The sequence below is a fragment of the Schistocerca piceifrons genome, chromosome 8 (assembly GCF_021461385.2).
Source record: "Schistocerca piceifrons isolate TAMUIC-IGC-003096 chromosome 8, iqSchPice1.1, whole genome shotgun sequence".
Classification (NCBI taxonomy): Eukaryota; Metazoa; Arthropoda; class Insecta; order Orthoptera; family Acrididae; genus Schistocerca; species Schistocerca piceifrons.
Genome location: NC_060145.1, coordinates 269,948,008 through 269,970,880, shown reverse-complemented (window position 1 = coordinate 269,970,880; position 22,873 = coordinate 269,948,008). Strand labels below are relative to the sequence as shown.

General features: G+C 41.1%; 1 protein-coding gene across 3 annotated transcripts in view; it reads right to left on the bottom strand.

Annotated features, from left to right (window-relative positions):
• LOC124711791 overlaps positions 1-22,873 on the bottom strand; it is a 141,896-nt gene that overhangs the window by 23,026 nt on the left and 95,997 nt on the right. For all 3 annotated transcript variants that reach the window (XM_047242010.1, XM_047242011.1, XM_047242012.1), the window contains exon 2: positions 7,505-7,559. In XM_047242010.1, the coding sequence (XP_047097966.1) occupies positions 7,505-7,559 (55 nt within the window). The remainder of the gene's footprint in view (positions 1-7,504; positions 7,560-22,873) is intronic.

Here is a 22,873-nt window from a genome sequence, read left to right as displayed (position 1 = left end):
ACCTGCTTTCTTTGGGATTGGAATTATTATATTCTTCTTGAAGTCTGTGGGTATTTCGCCTGTCTCATACATCTTGCTCACCAGATGGTAGAGTTTTGTCATGACTGGCTCTCCCAAGGCCATCAGTAGTTCTAATGGAATGTTGTCTACTCCCGGGGCCTTGTTTCGACTCAGGTCTTTCAGTACTCTGTCAAACTCTTCACGCAGTATCTTATCTCCCATTTCATCTTCATCTACATCCTCTTCCATTTCCATAATATTGTCCTCAAGTACATCGCCCTTGTATAAACCCTCTATATACTCCTTCCACCTTTCTGCCTTCCCTTCTTTGCTTAGATAGGGAGCATTACAAATTATATTGTACTAGCAACCTAAAGATTGTGATTAAAAATCCAAGAGCATGTTCATTAAATCTGAAATCAACAGTTCACATAATAAAATAAAAACTACTTGTAAGATGGTAAAAAGGGAGTCAGAAAAAATTTCTGAGGATACTGTCACAAAGGCAGCATGGAAGATGAAGGTGAAATAGTTGCCAATATATTCAACAACCATTTTTTGACTATATAGCTGATCATATTGGTTGTAAAGGGACTATGCCTGAAGCCACGAATCCTCTACAAAAATCAGTGCAGAACAAAATTATCCAGATGCATGTAATGAATATCACAATAGATGGCATAGAGAAAGTGATAAGCCAAATTGAAAACAAGAATGCCTCTGGTGTGTACAACATATCTATCGAAGTACTGAAGCACAGCTGTAAATTTATTCTCAAAGTTCTTCGTCACACATTTAGTGACTCTCCCATCATGGTACAGTCCCTAATAGACTCAAATATGTAACGGTCAAACCATTGTTCAAAAAAAGGTGATAAAGCTGGGGTTTCCAATCAATGACCAGTTTCACTGCTAACTAACATTTCTAAAATATTATAGAAGCGTATGTACAAAAGGATTATAGATCACCTTCATAAACACAATATCTTTAATAAAAATTGGTTTGGATTCCAAAGGGGACTGCAAATGCACAGCCAATTTTCTCATTTGTCAACCAACTCCTTGAATCCACAAATAATAAAATGTCACCAGTTGAAGTCTTTTGTGGTCTGTCTAAAGTATTTGATTGTGTAAATCACAAAATATTACTTAGGAAGGCTGAGTGCTATGGCTTAAATGGTAAAGCAGGAATGTGGTTTGATCACATCTAAATGGCAGAAAGCAGAAGGCAGTGTTCAATATTTCTGCAATGGCACCTGCCTGCTCCGACTGGGGCAAAGTAAAATGTGGAGTGCCACAGGTCTTGGTGCTTGGTCCCTCACTATTCCTAATCCTTATCAATGGCCTGCCATGGTGTATGGGCCAAAAATAACACAGATGACCGAACCATTATGACTGGCAAGGTAGCCACCTGCAATCTAGAAAATACAGAATATTCAAAGAAGATGTACTTCGGTGCATTTCAAAAGGTCTGTTCCTCAGTCTTAACAGACTCAGTTTATTCTGTTTCACACAGCACACACAAAAAAGGAAAATGTTGAAATAAAATGTAGTGATAAGAAATATGGAGAGTTGAGTCTCCCAAGTACCTGGGATTATATGCTAATAATAACCTAAACTGGTCAGTTCACATCCTCAACCTATGTAAAAGGCTGAATTCTGTAGCATTTGCCATTTGCTCAACTGCATCTGTTGGTGTCTTGGAAACAATCAAATCTTCTGACCTTGGGCATTCCCATTCACTTACTACATGTGGCATCATATTCTCGGGAAACCAGCCATGAATAAATAAAATATTTATTGCACAGAAGAGGGCCTTCAGAATTATTAGTAGAGTTACCACAGATGTTCTTGCAGAAATTTACTCAAAACTTGGGGATCCTCAACATCCATGAAACATATTTTTTTCACTTATGTGCTATGTCAACAAGAATCGTACAATGAACAAAATAAACAGTGGATATTGTGATCATGTTACAAGGAGTAGGTGAAATCTTCACAAAGATATGAAAATCTCAGAGTGTTACAGAAAACAGTACATTACTCAAGCAAAAAAATATACAATAAACTTCCATTTCAATCTTATCAGTCATTGGGGATATGATTAAATACAGTTAAAACTATATCTTTTGGATAGCTCTTTCTATTCTTCAGAGGTTCTTTTTTTATAATGGTTTGTGAACTGTGTTTAATTTTAAGCACTGCTTCATGATCTTACTATGTTATACTGTTCACATTTTGACAGAATGCTTTTTCTGTGGATTATAATGCAAGTCTTATAATTTGTTTGTGTGAATATTGGTACTAGCATTAGGTAAGTTGTTATCTGAGCACTTGGACCTCACTTTTTATATATCTGTTTTCATATGATTTAGATAGTAAGCCTCATGACTATTTACACACACAGTTTTTACATGTAATAATCTCATATGTTCTACAATCTGCTGATATATTCTCATCAAGAATCCATCGAAATCGAAAACAAATAAAAATAAATTCCTCTTTTTTTTTATCTTCACCTCTCGCTCTTTGGTTTTTGTTCATCTTATTTCGAGCATATTTTTATTAGGTCAGATCTTGTCTGTTCACTACAAATTTTGCAATTGATTTTAAACTAGCTTCCAAATGAGCTAACACTTGAAAATTTCATCACAGCTTGGAACTGGATGCCAGTGTAACATTAACTCATTTCTTCCTTTGCTGTTTGGCAGAGAATACTTCATGTACTACTGCCATTTCCCCCTTTTCCTGTGTGAGTCATGAATGGCTTGTGGGAAGAACAATTTCAGGTTTGCCTCCATGTGCTCGAATCTCTCTAATTTTTAGCCTCCACTTTTTAAGCAAGATATATGTAAGAGGAAGCAACATACTGGTTGACTCACGTGAAGAGAAACTGAAATAAACATGAAATTTGCCACATGTTCCTAATGCAATTTCATCAAAATATTTAAAATCAACTAAAAATTTTACTCATACAGGACTAGAAAGCAGAAAAAAATAATTATTTAAATAAAAATCCATTTTAAATATACCACATTTTTAAATCAGACTAAAAAGTATAAAATAATTTATCCTAGCCCCATGCAGACTCCTAACACCACACAGACGGTCTTGAAAATTTGTGATTGTGAATTTTCAATAGGTATTTATTTATTTACCCATTCGGCATTTACAAATGCAATCATCACATATTATCTTAACTAGAATATTTTCAGAGTTCTATATTGAATTACAATATTCTTTACATATGTTTTCATAATGCTATACAAAATTACAAATATTCTTGAACCATTCTACAGCTCAGTCAAATAATCCATATATGTCCTTCAGTTCATCCTCCTAGGCATACGCTCCACACACAAGTAAATGGTTCTTTGATTGAATTTCACTCACATTCAGGACTGTTCTATAGTGCCCATCTGTTGTTTACATCTACCAACACTTGTGCTGTCATGGTTCAAAGTTCACAATTCCATCAGGAAGATGAATCATCTCATTGGGGTCATCCACCAAATTTCATTTCTTATGTTCATGTACATGTCCATGTCCATAGTGCTTTTCATGCTGTCTCTGAGTCAAAGCCTTGCCAATTTTCCGTAAAGGTGCCCTTGATTTAAGTCTGTTTGTAGATGCCAAGCATTTAGGGCATTCTGGATTATCTAGGATTTTTCTGCACAGTCTTGCGGCTAACCATGATCGTTGCCTAATTTCGGGGGGCTCTGTGTTTGCTAGGGTGGGGAGCCAGGCACGTGAGATGCACTCAAGTGTTCCAGAGATTATTTGCATTGTCTCCTTCAGTTGCATGTCCAGTTTAGTTACATGGGCAATTCTCATCCAGACCGGTGAACAGGGTTCAGCAGACAAGGGTACTGCTTAAGTCCTGATTTTGCTCCCAAATATTTACATTCGCCCGCGAGCCTGATGCATTGGCCATTCATAGAAAACTGTAGCTTTTTATTTGTATCTCTCTTGTTAAGGTGCATTATTGTGATGGGTGTTTTGCTCGGGTCTGGATGTAAATATCACTTCAAGTAGTAGGCATTCAATGTTTCCAGGTCTTCATTCAGCACTTTTACTTTGATATGCAATGACCAAGTCGTCTGCATACAAAAATTTACATGATTTAGTGTCTAGCATGTCAGCAATACATAGAATCAAAAGAATGGGTGCTAGACCGTTTTTCAGAACTACACAGTTGCTGTTCGTATCATGTTTTGATTTTCTTGTCTGTTAATATGTTTTTTAGTATTGTGTAAGTCTGTTTTCAGTTGATAATTTTAGCCCCTCAGTACATTCTGTGTTGAAAGCTGATGTAATATCAATAAGAACCAGACCAGTTTTCATCTTTTTTTAGAAGCCTTTCTCAATACAGGTTGTGAGGGACAACACCTGATCGCAACAATTTCTATCTGCTTGAAAATCTGCTTCTCACGTAGGAAGGTTGGCTTCAATGTACAGAGTTAGTCTAGTCAATAGTATTCTCTTGTATAGTTTATAAGAGGTACATAGCAGGAATACAGGTATTGGTCTGCAGTTCTTTGGATTATCTCCAATCTTCCCGGGTTTTGGCATAGCAATTACTTTACTTTTGCTCCTTTCCAGACCTTCGGGAGTGTATTGGTTCTGATGCATTCCTTGCAGAGCTCAGCCAACCACCTTCTTCTTAAAATTCCCAGTTCCTTCTAGAATTCTGGTACAATCTCATCAGGTCCAGCTCCTTTTCCTGTCATTAGCTCCAAGGCCTGGGTAATCTTATGCGTTTCCACTTATTTCACAATGTCTGTGTCGGTTGGGTAATGAACTAATATATTGTTTAGGTTTCTTGAAACATCTTTCTTATCAGCTTTCTTTAGTTGGACTCTGGAGGTCTGTTTGAGGACAGTCACAATCTCAGATGGACAAGAACCAAGATATGGCCTGCGAGGTGCAGTTGTGCTGCCTAAGTTCTGCAGCAGGGCCCTGCCCTTCCTGCTGGAATGAGTAAGATCTAGACTTTCCATTGCCTCCTTCCATCTGCTCCTGCATTCCTCATGCATAGTGTTGACCAGTTTTTCCATAGTCTTGTTCTCCACACTCTTCTTAAATTGCTACATTAGTGTTTCAAACTCTTTCATCCAGCAGGGGTTTTATTCCTTCTTACCCCTTCAAGGAGTAGCATTTAGGGCTGTTTTGTGTACCAGGTTTATAAATCTATTTTATTGTTCTGAGATCTCAACAGTATCCAATTTATTGTTTTCTTGGTGTAGGTTTGATATTTATTCCAGTCAGCTTTCCTCAAGTTCCATCATGAGATTGGTTGGCGTTTTATAACTGGGACTGATAGTCTGACCTTTACAATTACAACTGGGTGTCGGCTCCATGGGAACATCTCGAGCACTCTTCCTGTAGCTTGAATGGTTGTGTATGTCTCGCCGTCTGTGGCAAAGGTTAGTTCAGGTGTCAATATTGCGCTCCATGCCTTTGATTTGAAGGTCATTGTGTCCTTGGAGTCAAACAGGAGATATAGGTCTATCAGTCACCTAATCCAATGCCTTCAGCTGCAGATCAGAGATAATCCCATTTGGCATACTGACAGTTCAGATCATCAGCATAAGCTGCTGGATGGTTAGCCTTGAGTTAAATATCTATGAGCCACTTCTGTGCTGGACATTTATAAACATTGTAGAGCGTCAGCTCTCCCTGTTTTACACTTACAACATGTTCAGCGGGCATTACTTTTGTGTTTAAATTCCCTAGAAGTTCACCATATAGCGATGATGAGTTGCAGATAGGCACAACAAAAAGACTGTCGGAAAGTGAACTTTCGGCCACTAAGGCCTTTGTTGAAAATAGACAACATATCCACACACACTCACGCAAACAGAACTCACGTACGTATGACTGCAGTCTCTGGCAGCTGAGTAGTGTCGCCTCAGCTCCCAGAGACTGTGATTGTGAGTTTGTGAGCTGTGTTTGTGCAAGTGTGTATATGTTGTCTATTTTCTACAAAGGCCCTATTGGCTGAAAGGTCACTTTCCGACAGTCTTTTTGTTGTGCCTATCCACGACTCAGCATCTCTGCTGTATGGTGAGTAGCAACTATCCTTTTCATAATATTGTTACACTCCATCCTGAATTTTCCATTGTTTGATTTTCCCTACAAGGTCGTTCTTTACCAGGGTAGCCATTCCGTGCTTGTCATGAGTGATGTAATCCACATTAGGGAATACTGACACTTTGGGTCAACTGATAGTTTGTGGGGACTCTAATTAATAATATCACTGATGGACAATGTATGCTCTCTCTTCTGGAGCCATAGTTAGTATGCTCTGTGCTTTTGTACCGAATGTGATCTGAACATGTAACCTTCTGATGTGGTGGTTTTCACAGTGCTGGTGATACAATAGTGAAATATTACCAACAGTGCTGTTTTCTACACACCATTTTATTTCCACTTAGAACAATATGTAGCGTCCATTCAGTATGAAAGCACAGATCATATTAACTATGGCTCTGGAAGAGAGCGTCTATATCATCCGTCACTGATATTATTGTTCAGGGTTCCTACAGTTTCATCAGCCAGATTTGCCTCTTGTAGGAGTATGACACTTACTCTTTCTCAGGTTAAAATTTTTTCAAGGAATTCTCCCTTTGTCCTCATACAGCCCAGCCTCCTATGTTAAAATCACATACATTCAGTCTTTTCATGTTAAAACTGCTTATTTGCTCAGTTTGCCTTTATATGGACTGGGAGGTGACATCCATACAATATTTATTGTCAACAGATGGATAAATAAAATAAATAAATAAATAATAGTGTGTCTCGTTTCTGTACTTGTGTACTTTTCACCACTGTGCTGCACTACACCGTTCCCCAGGGTACATCATCTGGGAGGTTGTCTGTCGTTCATAATTACTATGAAAATACTTGTAGGATTTAAAGCGAAAAATATGCGACACATGTGGCAGAGAACAGTAAAGAAGACTGTTATTCATGCATCATCTATGTACTGTATCCTTCCCCCTAATTTTAGTTTGAAATTTTACAAGTATTTTCATAGCTATTACAAATTAACAACCACAAATTTTCATGATGAGTCCTCTTTAATTGCTGAGAAGGAATTAGCAGTTTTGAAAGTTACAAATAGATTTTATCTAATTTTAATAGTGTCTATTAGCAATATTTTGAATTTTGCTTCCTGGTAGTCATTCTGTTGCCTTGAAATTCTAGTTTCCTTGAGCAAAATTTCCTTCTTGATACAATTAACTTGCTTTTTAAACAGTCTCACTTCCAAACAAAGTGGAAATTCCTTCTATTTTCAATGAACTAAATCCACTGCTGTGCCATTTCACTCTGTAATGTTCTGTAGACCTCATCAAGAAGGATAATAATTACAGATGTGCAACAAGTTGAGAAGTAAATTTGTACTTCAGCTACTGATCTTGTTTTGTTGATTCCAGAGAGTGCATAAAAGGCCTCATTCATATGCTATGTTTTGTAGTTAATAAGATCAGAGGTTATCGTACCTTCAGCATCCAGAATCCACCACAGCTCAATGGTGAAGGCCACAATGTATGCCACCTATGAAACAAAACAAAAAATAATGTATTACAAAAGAAGTCTTATTACTGCAGCTATTTGCTGCCCCCATGTCAGCAACTCTCTAAATTAGATGCACAGCTTTGGGGACTCTACTACAACCAATAAATAACACTAACTAGTTTTTGTAAACTCACACTAGTTCATGGATGACATTTTCGGATGCTGGTTGCTAATTAGTATGGGACAATGCATTGCAAAAGGAAAAATAGTTCGTGAATGGCTTTCAGGTCTAAAATTACCTCATAGATGGCGTCTGAGAGTAGATGCTGACGGTTCTGTAAGTGAATGGAGGGGAGAGAAGATTAGACTAATTACAGCACGCAAAGAGGCATTTAAGGAGTCATTCTTCCCGCCTCCACATGCAAATGGAACCAGAAGAAATCCTAACCCAATGCTAAGTACCCTCTGCCATGCACGTCACGTCAAGGTATGTACGTTGAAGTAGTACAAGAGGGACAGGATTCAAATCCGCGTGTGGTCATCCAGATTTAGTTTTTTTTTTTTTTTCATATATCAAAGCAAGCGAATTTTTCGCCGCTTACTTCAAGGTCACTTTCTTTTCTAAAAAAGATGCTTTTCTAGTTAATGTCATTTCTTCGTACGCTTGTGTTATTTCCCTCTAATGCGAGTTGACCATCGCATTTCTGTTAACAGGAAGCGAGGCACCGACAAGCTTAATGACCGCCTTTCATTTCAAGGCAAAGTGTCAAATACTGTTAACACAAAGAAGCTGGTCGAGTTAAACGGCAGTATGAACCGTAGTCGAGTTTTTGAGTAACCGAGAGAAATCGACATCCCGTGAGTTTCGTAACTAGTAAACAAGGTCGATTTGTTTCGCGCGTTGCTACGTAGCAAAAGCGACGTATCAGTTTGAGACGTATCCCAACAGTTGTGCTCCAGATATGTTTTCCTTTCAGTATTTACTATAGGCTTTGCAGTCTAGCATGAAAATAGGCAAGCATTCTTAATTATAACCTGTGTCTAAAGTTAAATTACCTCCTATAAACTGTAGGAGATAACGTAAGCTTCCACAATGAATTTTCATTCTACAGCGAAGTGTGCGCAGGGTATGCAGGAGAACTTCTGTGAAATTTGGAAGGTAGGAGATGAGGTACTAGCAGAAAGGTAGCAAGTTCGAGTCCGGTCCGGCATACAGTTTTATTCTGTCAAGAAGTTTCAAAATAGCAGTTTCACTTGCGAATGATACAAATTTATTGTTACAAATCTCAGACAGTAACAGGATAATATAGTAAATCATGTTCCGGATGGAAGTGACTCATCGTTCATAATCTTTAACTAGAAAAATATAAAAAAGTCTGTTGTTCCAGTTACTTAAAACTATGACTCAGTTAGTGAAGCCCCTAGACGGCACAATACTGGGCCTAACAGCAGACGCTGGAAGGAAAGGAGGAGGATCTGGTTTTAATGTCCCGTCATTAGTGACCTCGTACAAGTTCGGATTTTGGAAAAACAGTAATACGTATTATCAAGAGTGTGTGTGGGAGGGGGGTGAGGGTGATTACATGCCCACTATAAAAAAATTTAAAGAGGAAGAAAAGTCGTTGATTTTTGCTGACTAATATTAACAACATACTTTTTAAAGAGGTGCTGATGTGTAAGTATGGTTCAGAACCAGAAATGTCTTTTAGCACACTCTTAGCAGTTATCAACGCACTTTCAGTAACACATAGTATAAAGGGGGGAGGGGACTTCATGATCACGACAAAAAAATTGAAAAAGTACAAATTTCGTTTATTGTTGACTTTTACTGAAAACATACTTTTTAAAGAGGTGTTGACGTGTAGCTTTTTAGAGAGATATTGAGATTTACGTAGGGTCCTGAACCTGAAAATACTGAATACGTGATTCATTGTGAAATGTCACATCCACTGCTAAGACTTAAATTTTTGGGCTAAATTTATCAGAACAATTTAAAACATTCATGGAATCTGGTAGAAGACTTCATTAAAAAAAAATTTTTTCTCAAAATTTTGAGATATAATGTACCTGACCTACCTATATTTTCGAAAGGTCTAGTGCAAGGGTTATGCAGTTTAGGGGAATCACGGAAAATGTAAGTCTGGATAGCCAAGTGATGATTTGAATCTATGTCCTCCAGAATACGAGTAATGTCTGACCGTTGCGAATGATTGTAGCTGTTACGCTCTTTTAAGGCACATGTTGACAACATCCAAGGACGTAGCCAAAGGAGTTCGGACCCGCCTGTAACCAACAGCTAAATGAAATTACACGCTCTAGTTGCCGTGTACTGGAACTGAAAAATATGATTTTCAGTCTTACGATGTAAAAGGGATACGCTCTATAAGCAATCAAAAAGGTCATCGATAGATTTCGAATAGCGAGATATCAATGGAATAGCCCATCCATAGTTTATCTAAGACCAACTACTGTACTTTGTTGAAGTTACGTGAGCTCAGGTGTTGTTTTGTTAATCAGTCCAATTCTTACTTGCAGCTGAATACAATATAAATGCTGCCGTTTACTGTTTTTGTACTGTGTGCTGTTGTGGTAGTTTCCAATTATAGATGAGTTTGTAACAAGAAAGAAGAGGTAAAACAATTTTGATTCTTCCATTAGCATTGAGGTAAGTTAGAAACATGTACGCATTACTATAATAGCCTACTTACATATCAACGCACCTCAACGTTAGCACTGGAGTCGCTATTTGGAGACTGGTAGAACTTTGCAGTTGCAGTATTTCATAAATTCACAAGACAGAGGAGAGGTAAACATAATTACAAATAAAATTCACTTAAAATCAGTGCATAAAGATACATTTGGATTTGCCTGTGTCGGCCGAAAATGCTTTAATCAACAAAAATATCGCCCAACCTGTGATGGTTGCATTTCTTTAAAAAATATCCCCAAAATCCAATCATTAGAAGCCTATATGGCAAGATAGCGCCCAATCTAGTCAGCCGGACGGTACTCAATTTAGAAACTAGTTTTGATACAGAACGATAGGGAGGAGTTTGTGGAGAGTGGAAGGGGTATGTGATGACAGCACATCGTATAGTTCGGTTCTTAAACATTTTTTCAGTGGGCTGTCGAATTCCTACGATCCGACCTTGCCTTGCATCCCACCCTGCCGACTCCCCCCCCCCCCCCCCCTTTTCGTCCAAAGGCTATGTTCTTGTAATACTATAATAATTGAAGCCAGGGGACCAAACATGCACAATGCACAATTAGATGAAAATCAGTTGTCCATCTTTTGTTGTGATGCACTTTATTTTATTTTAAAACAATGAACAACAACCAGTTTTTCCTAATACTCTACCGAATGGGGTAGCTCATGCTCAGGCGCTGAGCTATCAATTCTTGGATTTGGGAGGTGAGGTGGTTCGAATTCATCCGCCGAAAACCTTGAAAATGTTTTTTTTGTGTGTGTGTGTGTGTGTGTGTCCCGTTTTCAGTTTAGGCCCTTACTAAAGGCCGCAGCCAATTCCTTCAGAATACCTTTCTTCTCTGACAGATTCCATGTTCCTTAAAGATGCAGCCTCTCGACATAAATGAAGAAAGCTGCATCAAAGACGAACCAAACATCTCTTCGGAAATCCCCACCATTAAAAATCATATTTACACTGGAAGGCGGCCACCGATCTTCAATTTGTACTATGTCTCATTTGTGGAACGGCGATATAATATCATGTCTTCAAGTTTTATTACATGAAAGATGTTCTACTATGAAATTTCTTATTCATAATGCCAGTGGAATAGTGAGTGCAACTGTCACAATTCTAACATATTTGTAAATAAACATCACATAAAAGTCAATGTATGTTGCACATCATAGAAGAGTCCGCCCCATTAGCTGAAGCCGGCACGGTAGCTCAGCGTGTTCGGCCAGAGGGTTAGCTGGCCTTTGTAATAAAAATACTGAGTTAATCGATCAACAACGAACTTAAACGGATCTCTTACGACGTCTGCCCCGAGCAGATGAAACGAACAATAGCGAACAAAATGAGATTATTAAAAAAAAAAAAACCGTCAGCGCGTTGGGATGCCACGCACGGGGGCCAGGGTTCGATTCCCGGCTAGGGTGGGAAATTTTCTCCCCACAGGGACTGGGTGTTGTGCTGTTCTCATCATCATTTCATCCCCACTGTCGACGCGCAAGTCGCCCAATGTTGCATCACACTCAATAAGACTTGCACTTGGCAGCCGAACTTCACGCCTCGGAGCTCCCGGCCACTGACGCCATACAATCATTTCCATTATTCCATCATAGAGGAACTTATTAGCATCAAAGGCTGTACAACCGTATTTTCACGGATAAATACAAAACCATTTGTGAAATCGCATACATTAGATGATTATCTGATATCAATGCCTGAATCACTGTTAAGACCCCTCATAGTACCGGTGTAGTCCGTTTTGTTTTATAAATAAATTTGGTCGCTATAGCTTCAAGTTTTAATTCATTTAAGGAAATTGAAAAAAAAATTATTGCAATGAAAACAACTAATAAAATTTGAGATTGAATTGCGGAACTTCGGATGATTCGATGTGCTGAAGGAGCCGGCCTGTGTGGCCGAGCGGTTCTAGGCGCTGCAGTCTGTAACCGCGCGACCGCTACGGTCGCAGGTTCGAATCCTGCCTCGGGCATGGATGTGTGTGATGTTCTTAGGTTAGTTAGGTTTAAGTAGTTCTAGGGGACTTATGACCTCAGATATTGAGTCCCATAGTGCTCAGAGCCTTTTGAACGATTTTTGCTGAAGGAACTCTGACTTAGATTCAGATGAGTCGTAAATTTGAATACAAGACTGTAGTAGGAGAAAGATACTTGAAACCGTTAAAGTTCGTAAGTTATTCAAACCAGTGTTAAGATTCTTTTGTTCCGCAATAGTAAACCTTTATGTTAGAAGACTGAGTTGCGGTTTGTTAGCCGGCTTCTGTGGCCGAGCGGTTCTAGGCGCTTCCGTCCGGAACCGCGCTGCTGCTATTGTCGCAGGTTCGAATCCTTCCTCGGGTATGGATGTGTGTCGGCCGGCGAGGGCGCTGAATCCGAATTTTCAAAGTCTCACCAGAATTCCAGCCCAGAAATGGGTCAAAATGGAAAAGAACACAAAAAATGGACCTTTTACAGGTTTTTCGCTTAAAACTCAGAAACGATGCAATTTTCGGCAAAGTTGACTATTTATGGAAGTGAAAAGCATAAAATTTTCCACAAAATAGGTCTTAGTGACCTTCTTTTTTTCTTTTTTTATGTGAGCCCAAGCAACAGCTCACTACTTGTGTTTCTGGACGGATTTCTATTTAGCGTAACACTAGCTGTTCTGTTTTCACCAATAATAAGCTTGCTGGCCACGAACCACCGCCGTACTGACTCTGGACAACATGGGTTCTTCACTGTAGCTAGAGTGTGGTTGTCACTTCCCTCCCACAATACCTTGATAATTCTCAACTGGAACAGTTTTCTTTTCGGCAATTGGACATGTTTTTTCTGAAACGAAAATGTGTCTCTCTACTTTACAAATATTAAAGTCATCAATCCGATTAAAGTGAAAATCTGATTTAAGTTCAAAAATGGTTCTGAGCACTATGGGACTTAACATCTGTGGTCATCAGTCCCCTAGAACTTAGAACTACTTAGACCTAACTAACCTAAGGACATCACACACATCCATGCCCGAGGCAGGATTCGAACCTGCGACCGTAGCGGTCACGCGGTTCCAGACTGAAGCGCCTAGCACCGCACGGCCACACCGGCCGGCTCTGATTTAAGTAAAAAAGTTGTTTTGAAAGGATAACACTTCATAGCATTTACTTCATTTATTGAGTTTGTAAGTAATACATTTCTTAACAATGGGTAACTCACAATAGCAGTAAAATTTAGTTGCACTTTTACGCTGAACTTTGCCATTGCTGTACTCCATATCAAAATTACACTATCGTGCTATGAAATTTCACGATAACCTTACAAACTTTTCAAGCCACCGAGCGTTACTAACAAGACGATATTCATTTTTCCCTCATTTCTTGTCCTCTGAAACCAATTAATCACTCACTGTTGCAGCGTCCGACAGAAAGTTTCAAAACATACATTTTATCAACATCTACAAACAGTTGATATGTTTTGGTGCGACTCGATTGCATACAACCGTTCCACACGAAACGTGGACGACGATGGCCCTCTTCTCGCATAAAGACGCATGAAGGGTAGCGCTTGGGTGTTGTTGAACAAAACTGCATGATAATGCTGCGCTTAGCTCCGATTATTCCAGTGAATCAGCGATACGAAAGGGGTAGGATTGATTACGTCATACCACTATTGATAGTAGTGCCCCTTACCTAAGGTTCGTTCAGGTAACTGTTGCAGCCGTTGGAATCACGTGAATGTTATTGACGGAGACATTCTTCCAGTTCCACTGGTCTGGGACTGGCCGAAAGCAGTTCGAGTAGCGGCCAATGAATGGTTGCAACGCAGTTCGAGTAGCGGCCAATGAATTGTTGCAACTTACAAATACAGGGCTATTACAAATGATTGAAGCGATTTCATAAATTCACTGTAGCCCCATTCATTGACATATGGTCACGACACACTACAGATACGTAGAAAAACTCATAAAGTTTTGTTCGGCTGAAGCCGCACTTCAGGTTTCTGCCGCCAGAGAGCTCGAGAGCGCAGTGAGACAAAATGGTGACAGGAGCCGAGAAAGCGTATGTCGTGCTTGAAATGCACTCACATCAGTCAGTCATAACAGTGCAACGACACTTCAGGACGAAGTTCAACAAAGATCCACCAACTGCTAACTCCATTCGGCGATGGTATGCGCAGTTTAAAGCTTCTGGATGCCTCTGTAAGGGGAAACCAACGGGTCGGCCTGCAGTGAGCGAAGAAACGGTTGAACGCGTGCGGGCAAGTTTCACGCATAGCCGCGGAAGTCGACGAATAAAGCAAGCAGGGAGCTAAACGTACCACAGGCGACGGTTTGGAAAATCTTACGGAAAAGGCTAAAGCAGAAGCATTTCTTAAACAGGAGATTGGAAAACCGATGGATCGGTCGTGGAGGAGACCATGATGAACAATTCATGTCATGGCCTCCACGCTCTCCCGACTTAACCCCATGCGATTTCTTTCTGTGGGGTTATGTGAAAGATTGAGTGTTTAAACCTCCTCTACCAAGAAACGTGCCAGAACTGCGAGCTCGCATCAACGATGCTTTCGCACTCATTGATGGGGACATGCTGCGCCGAGTGTGGGAGGAACTTGGTTATCGGCTTGATGTCTGCCGAATCACTAAAGGGGCACATATCGAACATTTGTGAATGCCCAAAAAAACTTTTTGAGTTATTGTATGTGTGTGCAAAGCATTGTGAAAATATCTCAAATAATAAAGTTATTGTAGAGCTGTGAAATCGCTTCAATCATTTGTAATAACCCTGTAGTTTCGACTGATCTGGTGACTCCAAAGCATTTAATAACTGTGCCCCAAAGAGATAAATTCGCGCATGCGCAAAGCTTTTGTGTTCAGTTCCGTTGCCTTCTCGTAGAAAAAAAGTAAGTATTTGGTTCCTGCTAGCCTCTTAAATGAACGGTACATCGCAACCTAGTGTCATTTTATTCCCTTGAGGGATTTTTCTGCAGAAATGTGTTGCACATATGAATTGTAGTGTCATTTTATTACCTCGAGAGATTTTTCTGCAGAAATGTGTTGTATATATGAATCCTTGGGTATCGAATGCGAAAGGATCTCAATATTTTCGGTTGTTCACTTTCAAAATGAGTCAATTTTCCCTCTTCCATACAGGGATCGTATCACAAGAGCCGATAATGGTGAAAAAGCATGGCACGCTGCAACATCACCCACGTGCTCGACGTCGCTTCAAACAAGAAGTATCGACGTATGTGCAGAAAAGATCAGTGCTCGGACGTTCATATCACATGGAAGGTCGGTTACTGAAGTCATATTGACAACAAATTTCAACACAATTCTGCCCTACGCCACCATGGACGTGCCTCACGATTGGATGGTTGTCGCACCCCTCGTACCACATTTCACCCCTTCTTCTGATGCGTCTGCGATTGAGGTCAAAACGGCGACGTCTAGCGTCGAAATCACGCTGTTTTTTTATTGGTGTCCGAGGAAAAAATTTCAAACTGCCTCTCAGAGTCGAAACGAAAGGGCCTGTGGGGGTGGCATAAATGGCGTCAATGAAACCACGCCTTTCCTTAGGGCAGTGATTCCCGCATATTTCGCGATCGAAAACGACAGTTCGCAGTGCGATCAGCAACAGGTCGACGTTTTTGACAACCTTTGGTGATGCTGACACCCCCGGATGTTTCAATCCAATACCCAAAAAGGGAAGTAGGAGTAATCCGCTGAATTACGTGCCCGTATCACTAACGTCGATTTGCAGTAGGGTTTTGGTACATATACTGTATTTGAACATTATGATGTACCTTGAAGAAAACGATTTATTGACACATAGGCAGCACAGATTCAGAAAATATCGCTTATACTCATGAAGTAATGACTGCTATCGACAGATATGTCAAATTGATTCCATATTTTTAGATTTCCAGAAGGCTTTCGACACCGTTCCTCACAAGTGTCTTCTAACCAGACTGCGTGCCTATGGAATATCGCCTCAGTTGTGCGACTGGATTCGTAATTTCCTGTCAGAAAGGACACAGTTCTAGCAATAGACGGAAAGTCATTGAGTAAAACAGAAGTATTATCCGGTGTTCCCAAGGTAGTGTTATAGGCCTTGTATTGTTCCTGATCTCTGTCATTTATCGTCTTGTAAAGTCATCAGACGACAAAAACGAATTGCAAAATGATTTAGATAAGCTATCCGTATGGTGCGAAAAGTGAAAATTGACCCTGAATAAAGAAAAGTGTGAAGTTATTCACATGAGTACTAAAAGAAAAACGCTAAATTTCGATTACGCGATAAGTCACACGAATCTGAAGGCTGTAAATTCAGCTAAATACTTAGGGATTCCAATTACAAATAATCTAAATTGGAACGATCACATACATAACGGTGTGGGTAGAACAAATCAAAGACTTCGATTCAGTGGCAGAACACTTAGAAGGTGCAACAGGTCTACTAAAGAGACTGCTTACACCACAATTGCCCGCCCTATTCTGAAGTATTGCTGTGCGGTGTGGGATCCGCACCAGGTGGGACTGGCGGATGACATCAAAAAACTACGAAGAAGCGCATCTCGTTTTCTGTTATTGCGAAATATGGGAGATAGTGCCACAGACATGACTAAAGAGACTGCTTACTCCACAATTGCCCGCCCTATTCTAAAGTATTGCTGTGCGGTGTGGGATCCGCACCAGGTGGGACTGGCGGATGACATTGAAAAACTAGGAAGAAGCGCATCTCGTTTTCTGTTATTGCGAAATATGGGAGATAGTGCCACAGACATGACTAAAGAGACTGCTTACTCCACAATTGCCCGCCCTATTCTAAAGTATTGCTGTGCGGTGTGGGTTCCGCACCAGGTGGGACTGGCGGATGACATCGAAAAACTAGGAAGAAGCGCATCTCGTTTTCTGTTATTGCGAAATATGGAAGATAGTGCCACAGACATGACTAAAGAGACTGCTTACTCCACAATTGCCCGCCCTATTCTAAAGTATTGCTGTGCGGTGTGGGATCCGCACCAGGTAGGACTGGCGGATGACATCGAAAAACTAGGAAGAAGCGCATCTCGTTTTCTGTTATTGCGAAATATGGGAGATAGTGCCACAGACATGACTAAAGAGACTGCTTACTCCACAATTGCCCGCCCTATTCTAAAGTATTGCTGTGCGGTGTGGGATCCGCACCAGGTGGGACTGGCGGATGACATCGAAAAACTAGGAAGAAGCGCATCTCGTTTTCTATTATTGCGAAATATGGGAGATAGTGCCACAGACATGACTAAAGAGACTGCTTACTCTACAATTGCCCGCCCTATTCTAAAGTATTGCTGTGCGGTGTGGGATCCGCACCAGGTGGGACTGGCGGATGACATCGAAAAACTACGAAGAAGCGCATCTCGTTTTCTGTTATTGCGAAATATGGGAGATAGTGCCACAGACATGACATGTGAATTGGTGTGGCAATCATTAAAACAAAGGCGCTTTCCGTTGCGACGGGATCTTCTCATGAAGTTTCAATCACTAGTTTTATCCTGCGATTGCGAAATAATTCTGTTGGCACCCACCTACCTAGGGAGAAATGATCATCACGATAAAATAAGAGAAATCAAGGCTCGCACAGAAAAATGTAAGCATTTTATCCCGCCGTTCTAAAGTGGAACGGTAGAGAGACAGCTTGGAGGTGGTTCATTGGCCCCTCTGCCACGCACTTTATTGTGAACAGCAGAGTAATCACGTAGATGTAGATGTAGAACCCCTAGCTAAAGACATTGTGGAGCTGCTTCCCCATGAAACATGATCGTACGCTTTTGCAGTCCAGCGCTATTGCAGTTTTTGCACTCACAGTTTGGGACAACAAGGAAACGTTTAACACCATTTTACCGAATTTGAACGTGATCCAAAGCATCACAGAGAGTGATTATGCTTTTTCAGGCGTCCTGTTTCGCGCCCTCCTGTGGCGTGATAACGGGGGGGGAGGGGGGGTGAGCGGGGGGGGGGGGCACATTGATACATGCGTTAATAAAACGCCAAAGGGTCCCACTAACGCTTAATAGTTCGGCAACACTCTCGGTGGCAGCATTCTCCTTGACTGTACCTTTACAGAGACAAAGGTCTCTAGAAGTTATAATCTGTACACAAGAACGAAAATTGCAGTTGCGCTGCACTGTAAAGGGGTGTGACGACGTTCAATGAGGATGCATTCCCACAGTGTCAAAAAAATCAAATGTGTGGGAAATCTTATGGGACTTAACTGCTAAGGTCATCAGTCCCTAAGCTTACACACTACTTAGCCTAAATTATTCTAAGGACAAACACACACACCCATGCCCGAGGGAGGACTCGAACCTCCGCGGTACCAGCTGCACAGTCCACAACTGCAGCGCCTTAGACCACTCGGCTAATCCCGCGCCCCACAATGGGGGATGATATGGGTTGAAACGTGCGGAGGTGTCAGCAACGTCAAAGATTCTCAAGAACGTCGCCCTGTTTCTCACCGCACTGAGAACCGTAGTTCTCTACTGCGAAATATGCGGGAATCGACGCCTCAAGGAAAGGGGTGACGCACTTTACGCCACCCTCTGAGGGTTATACGTGTCTGTCCTGAACGTTAATGTGTCTGAATCCTTTCCCTTGGCCACCCATAGGAAAACCGCGTGATTTAAACGCTGGGCGTCGCCTTTTTGCCTTCCATCGCAGATGCGTCAATAGAAGGAGTGAAATGCCGGTAAGAGAGGGTTTGATGACGGGAAGGTCGCCTGACACATCCGCGTTGGCGTTGGGCAGAATTTTGATGAAATTTGGTGCCAGTGTGACATCATTAACCCACCTTACATGTTACATGAACTGAGTTCTGGCCTTTTTTCCGTATGTGTCGACACGTTGGTGACGACTTAGGGCGCCAGGCGTTTGCATCACTACAGGGGAAGGCTGTAGGCACCTTTGAGCCAAATTTCAAAATTATACGTCGCAATGGCAGACAATTACGGTATTTGGATAAAGTGATCCTTTAATTGTATTGCTCAGTGAATGTTTTCTGTCGCGAGATATTGTTTGGAGAAAGTCGAATACAGTATTTATTCATTTGTTTGTAAGTAAATAGAATCATCTACAAATGGTTTTATATATCATTCTCTCTTCTCTTAGTAATAAGGAGTCAGCCACTACTCTCTAGTTTGGTAATTTTGTCAAACGAAATAACTTAGCTAAAGATATCGATTTTGATGACGCAATTTCAAAATTTGCATTAGAAAAAGTTAGAAGGAAGACGTTCTAAGCTACACGTTATAATACACTACTGGCCATTAAAATTGCTACACCACGAAGGTGACGTGCTACAGACGCGAAATTTAACCGACAGGAAGAAGATGCTCTGATATGCAAATGATTAGCTTTGCAGAGCATTCACAAAAGGTTGGCGCCGGTGGCGACACCTCCAACGCGCTGACAACCCATTTCTCATACACAAACAGCAGTTGACCGGCGTTGCCTGGTGAAACATTGTTGTGATGCCTCGTGTAAGGAGGAGAAATGCGTAGCATCACGTTTCCGACTTTCATACAGGTCGGATTGTAGCCTATCCCGATTGCGGTTTATCGTATCGCGACACTGGTGCTCGCGTTGGTCGAGATCCAATGACTGTTGGTAGAATATGGAATCGGTGGGTTCAGGAGGGTAATACGGAACGCCGTGCTGGATCCCAATGGCCTCGTATCACTAGCAGTCGAGATAACAGGCATCTTATGCGCATGGCTGTAACGGATCGTGCAGCCACGTCTCGATCCCTGAGTCAACAGATGGGGACGTTTGCAAGACAACAACCGTCTGCACGAACAGTTCGACGACGTTTGCAGCAGCATGGACAATCAGCTCGGAGACCATGGCTGCGGTTACCCTTGACGCTGCATCACAGACAGGAGCGCCTGCAATGGTGTACTCAACGACGAACCTGGGTGCACGAATAGCAAAACCTCATTTTTTCGGATGAATCCAGGTTCTGTTTACAGCATCATGAAGGTCGCATTCGTGGTTGGCGACATCGCCGTGAACGCACATTGGAAGCGTGTATTCGTCATCGCCACACTGGCGTATCATCCGGCCTGACGGTATGGGGTGCCATTGGTTACACGTCTGTCACTTCTTGTTCACACTGACGGCACTTTGAACAGTGGACGTAACATTTCAGATGTGTTACGACCTGTGGCTCCACCCTTCATTCGATCCCTGCGAAACCCTACATTTCAGCAGGATAATGCACGACCGCATGTTGCAGGTCCTGAACGGTCCTTTCTGGATACAGGAAATGTCCGACTGCTGCCCTGACCAGCACATTCTCCAGATCTCTCACCAACTGAAAACGTCTGGTCAATGGTGGCCGAGCAACTGGCTCGTCACAACACGCCAGTCACTACCCTTGTTGAACTGTGCTATCGTGTTGAAGCTGCATGGGCAGCTGTACCTGTACACGTCATCCAAACTCTGTTTGACTCAATGCCAAGGCGTATCAAGGCCGTTATTACGGCCAGAGGTGGTTGTTCTGGGTACTGATTTCTCAGGATCTATGCACCCAAATTGCGTGAAAATGTAATCACATGTCAGTTCTAGTATAATATATTTGAACAATGAATACCCATTTCTCATCTGCATTTCTTCTTGGTGTAGCAATTTTAATGGCCAGTAGTGTAATAATGTCGCGTGGCACTCTGGCTTGGTGCAGATCTTTCATTTGTACTCCACTTTGGCGACTGGTATGTCGTTCAGCCAACGGCACCCGACTTTCCGCAGACGGTCGCCCAGCCAAGTACTAACCGGGCCCAACGTTGCTTTAACTCTAGTGACCGGACGGCAACGGGTGTCGCCAACGTGGCAAAACCGTTGGCAAGCTACATGTTAGTCACCTATCAGTAAGAAGATCTTTCATTATTTGTACTGCTTCATTAATAACACTTAAACTGAGTTATTTATAGAAATGCGTTTTACTCGTTTCCATTCATAAAAGCTATTTATAAGATAGTTAAGATTATATTTTACTCACTTAATCTCTTATATCAAAAAAGTGCTTCCTCGAACAATATTAGTTAATGTTTTCCGGGCACAGAAACGTGCAGTAAGAGTTATATGTGGTGTGAACTCAAGAACATCCTGCAGAAGCCTGTTTAGAGAACTAGGGGTACTAACTACCGCTTCCCAATATATTTATTCTTTAATGAAATTTGTCATTAAAAATATATCACATTTTCAAACCAACTGCTCAATTCATGGAATCAATACTAGAAATAAGAATAATTTTCACAAGGATTTAAAGTCACTTAGTCTTGTACAAAAAGGTGTGCATTATTCAGGAACACACATTCTCAATAACTTGCCAGCAGCCATAAAAAGCTTAACAACCAATGAAATTCAGTTTAAGAGAAGCCTAAAGGATTTATTGGTGGCCAACTCCTTCTACTCCATTGATGAATTTCTCAGTAGAACCAACTGATTTGTGTGTGTACGTATATAAGTACAATATAACTTCTGCACCATTTCAGTGCAGTAATGTGTTCATTGTAAATAAGTATTACTTGTATTACACGTTTATTGCTTTATAAATAAATAAAAAACTTTTTTATTTTAAATTCACTGCATTAGTATTTGTAAAATGATTCTTTCATATAGTGTTAATTAAAAATGACGATCATTCCACTTCGGACCTGTGGAATGGTACATTAGCTCATTTGTTTGAGTTGTAAATATTTGTCTTGTATTGTTATTTTTCTGGCATGTTCTACATCCTGGAGGACCTCCGCACTACGGATCAATTGGAATGAAAGTAAATCTAATTTAACCTATTCTAATCTTTCGTGGGGGTGGAGGGTCACAAACCTCTGTCAACTACCTAGCTACGCTACCGCACACAGGATTTATTTATGCCTTTTAACCAGTGAGGAGTTTTTGTGTAGGTATTTTTTTAATAATTACTATGACGGCAATCTTCCAGGATGCCAGAACCTTGCCGGGTCTTAGTGTGCCAAATAAGGCTGCAGTAGGGTGTTTATTACGAAAATTTCCTGGTGGGCCCAATGAATTGTATTTGGTGACACCAGGATCTAGAGACTGGCTAAGAGACCTAGACATTCAGTTATAAATTTCTGTGTGTTTGTCTCTTTGTTATGTATTTTCATGCAAATTTAACAATCATGAAATCAAGGAACATTGCTTCAACCTGTACGCCATTATCTACGGCTCCATGGATCTCATGGGAACAGAGCGAGCCGAGTTTCGGAAGATCTCAGTTTGCGGGATCGATCCATGTCGATTTTCGTTATTGAGATTTTCATTCTCCAAAAAAGCCACAACATGTGAGCATAAAAAATGTTCCACAATTCTATAACAGATCGGCGTCTGCGATATAGGCCTATAATTATGTGCATTTGTCCTGCGACCCGTCTTGATAAAAGAAACGACGTGCGCTTTCTTCCCGTCGCTAGATACCCATCGTCGCTCCGGCGATCTACGATAAACTACTGCTAGGAGGGAAGCAAGTTTGCCGGCCAGAGTGGCCGAGTGGTTCTAGGCGCTACAGTCTGGAACCGCGCGACCGCTAAGGTCGCAGGTTCTAATCCTGCCTCGGGCATGGATATGTGTGATGTCCTTAGGTTAGTTAGGTTTAAGTAGTTCTAAGTTCTAGGG